The sequence below is a fragment of the Calonectris borealis genome, chromosome 2 (genome assembly GCF_964195595.1).
Source record: "Calonectris borealis chromosome 2, bCalBor7.hap1.2, whole genome shotgun sequence".
Taxonomy (NCBI): Eukaryota; Metazoa; Chordata; class Aves; order Procellariiformes; family Procellariidae; genus Calonectris; species Calonectris borealis.
In genome coordinates this window covers 10,903,421-10,915,526 of record NC_134313.1, presented here as the reverse complement: position 1 = coordinate 10,915,526, position 12,106 = coordinate 10,903,421, and the positions used below count along the sequence as shown (strand labels likewise).

At 35.2% G+C, this 12,106-nt stretch overlaps 1 protein-coding gene across 2 annotated transcripts in view; it reads right to left on the bottom strand.

Annotated features, from left to right (window-relative positions):
• Window positions 1-12,106, bottom strand: part of ASAP1 (ArfGAP with SH3 domain, ankyrin repeat and PH domain 1) — a 166,174-nt gene that overhangs the window by 69,380 nt on the left and 84,688 nt on the right. For both annotated transcript variants that reach the window (XM_075141157.1, XM_075141158.1), the window contains 3 exons: window positions 8,762-8,907; window positions 2,112-2,186; window positions 1,696-1,745 (listed from right to left, as the gene is read on the bottom strand). In XM_075141157.1, coding sequence (XP_074997258.1) covers window positions 1,696-1,745; window positions 2,112-2,186; window positions 8,762-8,907 — 271 coding nt within the window. The remainder of the gene's footprint in view (window positions 1-1,695; window positions 1,746-2,111; window positions 2,187-8,761; window positions 8,908-12,106) is intronic.

The window sequence follows — 12,106 nt, the reverse complement described above, 5'->3', positions numbered from 1 at the left end:
TTACAGTGTGGCTGTCCTTACATATCTACTCTACAGACTAACTGGATACTCCATTTGTAAGCAAACTTAGATTTCCAATATAGAGTAGAAAAATCTAAACAATTTTCTGATGTCTTTAAAAAAAAAAATCTTTCTTCTCTAGCAGCCTTTTTGAAAAAAATAAACACTGAAGCTGTACTTCTGTCAAATAGGAGACAAAGCACTGTGTGTTTATTAGACTGGTGCTCCTTGCCAGGAAAAAAAAATTAAAGAGGATTAATTTATTCGTTTTTGAACTCTGCTTTTCTCCAGCTACGAAAGGCATAATGTTTGCAGGTAGAACAAAGCACTTTTCAGCACTGCATCTCTAACCGTGACTTGATATTTGGTCTTGAACAAATTCTGGGAAATGGGGTTCTCTGAGAAATGTAAGGGACATCTCCTTCTTGGTCTTAATAAGCCCAAGTGAAATTTGCTTACAAGAGGTGGGGGGAGGAGGGGAAAGAGTAACAAAACAACAGGCATCTTTCTGTAAACTTTCCAAATTCAGAACAGAATCCCATAGATGATTCCATGTATTGAGTCTGTATGAGATACCTCTGTCTCCTAAGTTCTGTTTAATGGCATTTGGTACAAATAGGCTGGCAAAGATATCTCTGATTTTACATATAGCAGTTTGAGAGGCAGGAAGATTTTTTTTTTTTTTTAACTAATTTGCTATCTATAGAAAACTATTCAATATTTTCGCAAAATATGCAATATCTGTAAGAATTAAATAACCAAAAAGGAACGAAAAAAACAATTCTGCATGTAAATCTGAATGTGCAACTGAGTACGATGTTGCAATCTTGGGACAGGAATCTTCTTTTTGCCTTAGATTAGTAATAACCTCATTTCCAATTCAGTTGTTCACAAGGATTTAACATTGTAATGAATTTTGAAGGCAAAAGTTACTATATGTATGTAAGAAAATTATGCCGATAAATGTTTCGGCAGTTCTTAGTAGTCTGACTTTTTCTTTCATTGCTTTTTTCCCCTCCTGCTTAGACATAAATGAAAGAAAGATGATAACAACAGGATTAAAAAGGGGAATAAATGAAAAGATACAAAAATTGAATTAACTCCTGAGAGCTTGTGAATTCTGCTACAGCAACTGCCCATCACTTCCTTGAGAGCATTCTGAACCATTCCACTAACACTTCTGCAACTACAGTACTACTTGTTTCCAATATGCTATTTTTATAAATCATTCTTTACCCACAGAAGACTGGTATTATAGCAAGAAAATATTTTTAAAACCACAGATATTTTAGAAGTCATGCCAACTGCACTAAAATTCTTGCTTCTCAAAAACACAGAGTTCTGCAATACAGGACAACATATAAATCTCATCATTTTTACTATCGATAGGCTTCACATATATGGTTATAAGAATGTGTAAATGCCATCTGAAATCCCCACAACTCACTGTACAATGTTCAGTATCTAAGCATTAAGTATCTTTCTTACACTAAAGAATCAATGGGCAGCCATTTAACTACTTCACAAAGAATATAAAAATATTTTATTTCTATTAGTACAAAAGAGAGATCCACAGAAGAGATGCCTTGCTCATTCATATTCATGTTTACATCCACAGATACATTACATAGTTTGGGACTAGGAGGGGAAAGAGAAAGAAAGAAGAAAAAAAAAAAGAGGGATAAAAATACTTACAATTTGGTTTCATAATCTTTCCAGGCTTTGTCAAAAGGCTTTTTGAGGTCCTTAGGAAACAGAAAATTGGCTTAGAACATTTTTAAAACTTTGTCTTTGTAATTAGGATATCAAGTTACATATAGCAACAAAAAATACTGTTTTCTTTTAAAACTTTTCAGACAGCAGTTGGAAAAAATACTGGGTTTGAATCTTGTAAAGTATTGCTTTCCTGGGCACCTTAGGACAAGAATTTACAATGAAATTCTAAAGAAGCATCACAGTCACAGCAATTTTGAATTTGTTCTTTGGACTACATAAAGAATATTAATGGATGCCAACATAAGAAATAATCTCACAGGTGAATGGAAAACAGTCACAAGACAGCTGAACCTGAAAATATTCCCCTAAATAAAAAGTTAGTTTTCAACACTTACCCCTTTAACACCTTTTAAGTCTCCTTTTAAGAGAGAATCCAAAGTGAAAATAACATTGTGGCTTAAACCCTGGAGCTAAAAAGAAAAACATTATACTGTTATCATTCAAAAAGATTTATTATGATCTTATCAAACTACTGCCAACAAGTCTTTGAACTTCACTAATGAAATTGCAATCACCTCCAAATTTCTAAATTAATAGTAAATTCAAGTCTGGAAAGACTTAAACATTCACTTGCATGAGACAGAGAAGCATTATAATTAATCTTTACTTTTACAGGGTGATATAAAATCAGAATTTTAAAAATAGCATATAAGCAAAGTTCTGAAAGCATCTCAAGGTAATCTTCAGTCTCTCGAATTATTTAGGAAGCAAATTCATTTTTGGAACAAATCTTTCTTATAACCTCCTGAGTTAGAAGCAAGGACCTGCTGTGCTACAGGCAGATGACACACAAGGCACATGTTAATTCAACCACGAACAAAAGGAGCAAAGACAGTCACCAGCTCTTCGATTATTCCCAACTATTTGGGAAGACTATTCCTTGTCCTTGTGGAAATCTGACATCTGCTTAAACTCTAGCGAGTTTAAATTTCACCTCGTTAAGTCCATGCCTGTTTGATTACATATCTGTGGAAACGTTTCATTTGTCTTTGCCAGTCTGAGGGTAGAAAAACCTACTGCTGTGATCCTGTCTGAACACGTATGGTGTATAAGGTTCCTGAAGAGTCATGATTACAGGAAAGAGATGTGTATCAATATTATCCCAGTCTAGTGAAAAATCTGTTGCCTCTCCTACTTCATCCCTCCCTTCGTTTCTCCCCCCAAATACTCCATGAATTCTTCAGTTCCTTGCTAAGCAAAGATAGGGAGAACGACGGGAAGGCAGCAAGACACCATATCCTCTGCTTGTAAACCAAAGGAGTAGGGAAGCATTACATTAGTGTTTTTAATCTGCCACATACATGGCCCAGCTCCCCCCTCCTACAAGGTCTTCTGAGCATATTTTAGTCCATTAAACTAATTTTTAAGGAACTTCTGTGAAATGGACGATCCACACAGTTGAGAACATCAAAATGATCACTCAAACAGGCTCTCCAGGTATAACATTCCATTCACAAACTCCTTATATATTCAAATGACGTTATGCAATTTTAAATACATGCCCATAAAAGAAAAAAAAAATTAAAAGAAATCTCACTATTGCATCATGGTTTACTTCTTTCATAGGCATAAAATAAAGTGGTGATGAAACAAGGCATGACCTGTGTGCATTCGCTGCTGTTTTACAAGCCAGGGCCTCTTACCAATTTACAAGCAACTTCTTGTACCATGTCATTGTTTACAAGAACTACATCCACTATGTGTAAAATATCATATTTTCTTTCATTAGATTCGCTATCAGTCCTTAACTGAAAAGACAAAAACCCCAGACTTGCTTCATTCTCCCAATATCTTGGGCAGAAAGGATTTCTGTAAGGTCCCCTAGAGATTACTGCCAAACCTGACCACCAGAGCTCAAGCACAGTTCAGGCACCCGTTGTTCTAACGAAAATACAAAGCAGTCCTACAATGCACAGTCCATGAACTTGATGTGCATTATCCTCTGGAAAGCACTGAGATCTCAGCATAGCAGAGGGGAAGGTGGATCTTTGGAACACTGGTTATTATACAGCTACTTAATTATCACCTGATAGTTTGTCAGCCACCCCTCAAGTTTTATTCTTTTTAGACAGCTTACAGATATCATAACTGATAATTATTCTTAGCATGAGACGGATTCAAATTCAGAAAACATATGACACACACTTGTATCTTCATGTTCAAGATATCTTGACAACTGCTTCATGCGTCAATATTTTATATTTTTTAAGTTCACAAAATCTTATATTCAAAACGTATTCAAAGCAAGATGAAGGACAGCCACTAGAACATCTTGAGCTGCAGCCTCAAACAATAACATGAACATAGAGCAAAGGTTCTTCACGGCTTAAAAGATCAAGATCGGAGAAGGCATTTCTCCTTAATTGCATTTTCTCCTTAATTGCAACAACATAATTAGTGCTCAAATATTAATTTTGTATGAAATAAAAAAGCAACCTCACCACTTTCAGCGATTAAAACCCTAAAAGATTTTTTTCTTTACCTGGCTTCACTAAAGGAGTTTATATTGGATAGTCTAAGCTTTGATTCTATTTAAAGAGCTAGGTTCTGTTTTTCTTTCTTCTTAGCTTAAACATTTGCACATGCCCCCCCAGTATTATTTCATTTCAACAGAAATAAAAGGAATAAAAGGGCATTTGTAGAGGATTATGCCTTTATGCAATTTGTCCTCTGTTGGCTTTTTATCTCAATACATCACATCTAATGACTCCCTGGCAATGTCAATTTTGTTGGAGAAGGAAAAATATTATGAATATTAAGCCAACAAGTGATTAAGATAATACCTACTTTATCAATACACAGATTAAAGAGAAGGTATTATTGTTTTCATTCTCAACTATTTTAATCAGTTTCCAGTTAACAACCTTAACTGAAGTTCATATCTCAAATGTGAATTTTGAGAAAGAATATTCAAAAGATTTTAATCCCAGCCTAGTTGATAGAAACAGAGAGAACACATATTTCTGCAATATGGGTGGATACGGCAGACTTAAAGCAGTTATCAGGGTAGGCATGAACAACAGTACATTACTGTAGCTTTTTTTCATTTTTCCAAGTGTATCCATTAAAGATAACCATTTCAAGCCATTAATACTTGGCTTGAAATTACTGAACAGTAGCCAGCTAGTATGTCAGCTAGAAAAAAAAAAAAAACCACCCAAATAGCAGTGTACTACTCTCATATGGTAAGATTTTGGACTAATTTATTACATTGTTGAAGACTTGATAAAACAGTAGCCCAAATGAATTAGAACACGTCTGATAACAAAGCAAAACAGTCTCATATCCAGAGCAAAATAAAGGAAAAAAACCTTAACAGATGGAAATACATATGATAATGTGGGGAGGAGGGATGTGAAGAGGAGATAATTTGCCCCCAAAGATTAGCTGAGGACATTTACAGGAAAGGAATGTGGGGAAAAAACAGGCTTTAAACATTCGGAAAAAGCCAAGCACCATGCAAAATTTAAAAAAAACGAGTAATCTGCAAGTGCTCCAAATGTTCTTCCAAAACCTCATCTAGATCAACTTAAAGATATTGACAGACTCAGTTTCACAGATGCAGATCTTCATACAGCTTTTTAATGCATTATTATTATGAATTACTGCATAAAGAATGAAACCTGGAACAGGAAAGGAGGTAGAAGTAGTAAAAAGCAGAGAAACCAATTCTGGTGGGACACTCAGAGATTGCTGAAAACGTAGGCCAATGTTGACAATGGCTAATCACAATGTAATTACCTTTACAAAATGTTACAGAAGTGGTCATTGTGTATCAATCTTAAAAAAAAACCACTCAAATATATAACATGATATTTATGTTTTAAGTTTCAGATGTAATATTTAGTGATAACATCAACAGTTTATAGTAAAATTTGCATAGCAACTTATTTGTTTTTGTTAAAATGATTAATGGCTATGCTTTTATTCTTGACCTTGTGTGCAAAGCAATCATTTCAAAATGATGGTTTCCAAAAGTTGTATATGTAATACAAGTTGCTGGCTTTACTTCATAGTAAGTGATCACAGTAAGTAAGTGAAGATCACTCTCGAAGCGATCACTCTATAATTCCTTCACACAGAAGAAAATAAATTATTCTGTACCCTCCTTCTCATGAAATATGCATAATATCACAATTAATAAGAAAATATTTAATGGCTTATAATTAAAGTTCAAAAGATTTAATAAAAACAGATCCAAATTTTTGAAGTTTTTTTTGTTGCCTACTGTGTAGCTCCATTCCTTCTTCATCTTCCTGTCTTTTAAGACCATTCATTATTTTATTGTACATTTATTAAATAAGGCAGCAACAATCTGCTCTATGTAAAAAACAAAAAAGCCTGTTAGCTTGCCATTCATCTTAATACCTACTGCCATTTTTTCAATTACTTTTATTAACATAAGCCTCAGCACCTACTGTGGGGCTTTACCAGTGACATTATACAGCCCTCCTCTCAACTGCTTTTTCACTGGACCTCAACTTCTATTTCCATATTATAAAAATCTTTTACTTTCAGTGTAATTGTATTAATCAGACTCATGCTTAAGAACAACAGTGGCTCAAGAAAGCAGAATTATCTATCTTGGAGGGAAAAACGATGAAAAATAAGCGTTTTTAAAATGCTGAGACATTTGTAAAATAAGCTCATTGTCTACTTGAGACTGCTGAATGAAGTAAGTTAGGGAATAGCCTATTCTAAATCCTGTCAACAAGAATTTAGACAGATAATGCTTCATAGTCTAGCCGAAATAGTGTAACGTTTTGAATGAGTGTGGCTTCTTAAGTTAAAAGTGCTTTTTCCTCTCAATCAGCACTACCTTAAATAAATAAATAAATAAATAAATAATCCCCCACTTCTTGTTTGCCAGTTGAAAGAAGTTAAAAATTTCTGTGGAAGCCCTGAGGAATGATGTGGTCCAGAGAGCTTCCAACAAACTTGAGTTCTAGTCCCAAACTGTCCTCAAACTGCACTTTAACACACATTTTAAAATACTTATTTTTAATTGTGTGCTAAAGTAAGATTAAAGGAGGCCAAAAAAACCCAGAACCACAGAAGTCTTTACAGAGGAAAGCAGGTCCCTTGCATATCTACTGGTCTTTAAAACTGCCAACATTGAAACAAAGGATGATGTAGGTAATAGGGCGGAGCAAAGCTCCTAAAGAAAGTAAGCTTCATTAGGATAAGTGTGATCATCCTTAGATGAGTAAGTAGGTGATGAAGAAGAGGCAAGACTCAGAAGGCAGAAATAAGCCCAAGCATAAGAGGTCAGAAGTGACAGCCCATTTTGAGTGTGTTAGGGCCTGTGCAGTCTGAGATGTTTATAAGTGAATCTCAGAAGAGTGCAGAGAGTCAGGTGAGAATGTCTGCTGATACTAAGCTATTCTGGGGAGTAAAGCAAAAGCCAGGTATGAAGAGTTGCATAAGAACATTGTAAGACTTACTCCTGAAAGAATGAAATTAAAGATTGAAGTCTATGCTGAAAAATGTCAAGTGATGCATAAGGAGAAAAAACTGCATACAGAATCATGCTTATGAAATAACAATCATCAAAAAAAACATCTCAAGGAAAAAATACCTTGAAGTTACAACACAGAATCCCTTGAAAACATCAATCTCAATGCTCAGCAATCAGCCTTCATAAAAGGAAAAAGAAATGGAACCATCTTCACATTTGTACCCCCTCATTTCAGAAGAGGGTATAATAGTACTAAGAGAAGATACAGAAAGGACCAACAAGGACAATCCAAGTTATGGAATAACTAAGACTCAAGCTAGAAAAGTAACAGAGGAAGGGAAAGGAAGAATGATAGCTACCTGTAAATTCCTGGGGCAAATAGGGAAATTCTTACATTTTTTCTAAGATATAAGAATCGGGAAACAATAAATGAAAGGATCAGGTTCACAAGAAATAGAACTGACATTTCAGAGAGAGTTCATTTTAGCACTCTGGAGGAATCCATCATATTCTGTGCCAAGTATAGCATACATTCAAGAAATCCTTAGACAAATTCATGGAAGTAATACCTAACGAGGACTAGAAAGCAAAAGATACTGCCTCCAGCTCCAACACCTCTGAGCTGAAGACTCTTTTCATGATCACAGTACAGAAGTTCTCCCTATATGTTTGCTCTCCTGCTACACTCTTCCCTAAGATTCATTCTTGGGCAACTATCGAAGCTGGCTACATGGACCTTTGATGTGACCTAAAGCAGTTGTGCTCATGCTAGGGACCCTAGGAAAGAAAACCTGTAATATTGCTTATACTTTACACACCAAAAAAGCTTGGAGATAAGCCCAACTACAAGAAAGACATAGCTGTTGTATTCAGAAAGTAGCTTCAATTCTATCAAATCCATGAAACAAGATTTCAAAAGAAGTGTGGCTTCGTTACTTTCAGTATTCAAAGATATTTGCTATGACTACAGTTTTATTATCCAGCTTTCAGAAGTAAAAGGCCTACGAGAAACTTTAGATGAGACAAACCTTTAAAACCCCTTCATAAGCCTAATATTTAAGCAATGGATCCTTTGTATATCACGAGGAGAATGGACTATTAACACCATTTAAGCATGCTCCCCAAATCGTTATTTTTCTTCCAACAAGTAAAAGTTTCTCTTTTTGAGGTAAGACAAAAAAGCCATAACTAATGGTATTGGATTTTTAACTGGAAAGACTTCAAGTCAGAGAATGATTTAAAATTAAGGTCCATAAGAAGAGATATATATCACCATCAATCACTTGAGAATGATGCCTCAAGTGATGTCTCAACATTTATATTTTTCTTCTTAACTGCCAATTAACAATCAAACACAGTGAGCGTGTAATAACACTCTTTAGAGATAATCTCTGCAGAAATTATTGTGTTGGTTTTTGAAAAAAACTGAAAGCATCTCTAAAATTACCATCAGTCATCAGGATCATGAAGTTGTTGTACTTTATTTTGGGAAAAACTAAAAAACTAAGGAAGTTTGAAACTCCTCACCAGGTTCTTCAGTAGCGTTGATAATTCCTTAGTAAGCGTGGAAAATTTTACAAAAGCTGTGCCAAGATCTGGATTATCCCGACTTAAAAAATTACTTCCGAATTTATCTAGTACTTGTGCATAGTTTTCTTCATTTTGAACATGATCTGCAAAAAAAATTAAAAGTCATAAGATTTCTTTCTTGTAGACAGTCAATTATTATTTTAAGCTTATGTATTGCAATATAGTGACAAACCAACGGACAAACAGTACTTTCAAAAAAGCCAGAAGTGAATGCATTTACTGAAAATTACAATAATTTTAAACTAAAAAGAACTATTTAGCAATAGACATATATATCCTTCTTTTAAATTAATACATCTATGAAAAAAAGCTCTGTAGTTGTTAATAAAGTAATAAGATCAATAAAAGTTCAATCGAATATAAGTACATGTGCTCATTTTTTAAACAACATAGGAATTTATAATTGTCTACTGTAATGCAAACTTTTTTTTTATTGTAATGTAGGATACTTTTGCAGAACAAATAAAGTCAATAGTATCAGACATAAAACTAAGGAGACCAAGTCAGAATCAGACTGCAAGTTCAAAAGAAGAAACTTGTCTTACAGACAAAGATACCCTTTTCACCTGCTTTGTAAAACTGAGTTACCCCACAGAATGGAAGGTATATTGGTATGTAGCCAAAGTCTTGTTTCAATATATTTAATATCAAATTGGACATACAGAGAGGTCAGAACCAAGAAGATGACATTGAAGCCAGTGAAAGTGAGCAAAATCCTTAACTCAAGGATGAAGGAAATTCTGAATTACAGACCATTGTGCCTGAAATGTTTTTCCTGCTTTTATTACTTTCCTTTCTAGCATTTGTTTGCATATTTTTTGTTACTTCCATCTTAGCATCTTTAAATAGAAAATTTGCCACTACAGCCCTTTGGGACACACTTTATCACCTCCATCTCTCTTTGAGGAATATTGTTGGTATTAAGTAAATCAACAATTCACTTTAATGAGTTTCCTAGTCTTACTATGTTTTTTTTTCTGTAAGCCACAAACACAAAACCACAGAGCTATTCTAACTAGAACAAGTTCTGTGCAATGAAAGAGGGGAAAAAAAGAGAGAATAGTTGCCAATAGGTACCATGTTTTTCCCCAAAAGACCTGCAAGTTTTTTATTCTTCAAGTTGTCATATTGCCTGAGAGCATTTGAATTATGGGGGGAGGAGGAGGGAGCAGAAAACCAAAAAGAAAAAGAAAAAAAAAGACAAGTTTCAAACAAGGCTTGGGGATAATGTCCCACAACGCATGAATCTACTCTGACATTAACTAAGAGCTGATGAAGAGGAGTTAAACAGTTAAACAATAACACTTCTAAGGTATTACGGGTACTCAAAACAACAGTGCACTAAAGCTCCAACAAAAAGAAGTGAAAACTTATTAGAAGACAAAAAAAAAAAAATCAATCGCAATGTTTATTACCAAAACCAAACCCCACACATCAGACAAGTTACATTCTAAAATCAGACATTAACACCGAGGTTTTCAAAAGGCCAAATATTTAGTCACATGTTAATATGGGTTATAACTCAAAGAGTATGTTTTTAATAAAACTGTTCCAAAAGCATACGGTTTTAATCAAATAGCTTAACACTAAAACCAAGGAAACCACTATATAATAATAAAATATGCATTTTGTTTTGATGTAAAAGCTGTTGCATAAATATACACAGACGACTTTATCTAAGAAGGAGCTTTGGCTTATGCAATCCTGAGCTAATAAAGCTCAAATGTACCCTACTGTGCTGAAGGAAAAGGAAGGATAATGGAACAAGGTCAGAAAGAAATCTGCTCGATCATGGAATGCCCGTTCTTGCCTGTGAAGCACTTCTAACCTCACCATATTTCCTAGCATTTTGATTTTAAGCGCTGTGTTGTTTCATAGAGCATTTTCAAAAATAATTTTGTAAAGAGCTGAAAAAAGAGCTGAAGAAGACTGTTTCCTTTATTTGTGGAAAGGCAAAAGAAATTCCCAGTCAGAAAAAGGAAGCAGATCATTGTCCTAGAACAATATATAGGAAATTCTCAAGAATCCCAGATCGCATATCATCTAAACCTAGAAATGAGGTTTTGATTATGATGTAAAAGGAGTACTTCTGCAATTACCACACATATACACACAAAATTCAAGTACTGTATAAGAATAACAGATTTCTAATTTTTACGTAATTATCAACGTAAATCTTGTAAAAGGAGAAGAAATATTTTCTATTGAAGAGGTAAGGTAGTTCCCTACTTGACTTTAAGGGCACATAGATGAAAAACTAAATCTGCAATGTAGCCTATGCTAAAATACAACATATGAAAACCAACATGCTTAGAGCAAAGAACATGCTTTAATCTCCCTGTAAATACCTCATGCAAACACAGAAATGACTTCCTAGTGTCCTAATAGAATTTCCTTTACATAAAGAAAGCTATAAACGTGCATGACTTGATGTTTACTTCCTTAGATACAAGTACTGTAGGAAGGACTTTAATACCCCTAGAGAGGGATACACGAACACTGACAGCAGTACATACAAAGGATAATGTTTGCCTTCTAAAACTGGCTCAAGTCTTCTCAATATCATAAACAAAGCTCAGTACTGATGAAAATAGAACAGCTTCCCCAAACAGACATCCTCCTCCTTCAGCAGCTCCCCGAGAGGTGCCAGAATCATGGGCATTTGAGGATGGGCTCTGCTCCCATTGATGAAGAGAGCTCCCTTCAAAGGGGCCTCACCAATCATCCCCTCCCCGATGGGATCTGACAAGGCAGGCAGTACCTGAGCCCATGTTGAGGACCTCCTTACAGAACAGCAGATGTAGTATGAAGCAACATACTCGACTGGATACAGGAGTGTTATTTTCTGAGCTGAAAGATGCATCTTTTCTTCTCCAAAATTCACATCTTCAACTGGAGGCAGTTGGACTAGATGATCATTATAGGTCCCTTCTGACTGAAATACTCTATTCTAGTCTATCTCTGAGAAACACTCAGCACAGAATTTACCTTTGTTTTTTAGAAAACCCTGGTAGGGCTTGTTGCACAGCAATGTTGCGGCAACCCTCAGTTCTGCACTATAATGCGTATATTGAGGATTATGTGTTAAGAGGAGGAAATAATACAAATGCACCTGAAGGCACAAATCCAAGCAACTGAGGAAGGAACGACAGCCACAGCAGCTTACAGCAGCCTTCTGCTACACAGTAATACTCACCAGAAGCAGGGAGCACTCTTGCCCTGAGCCCCGAGCACTGCGGAGGCTCAGGCTTAAGGATTCCCAGGGCTGAATCCCACCTTGTT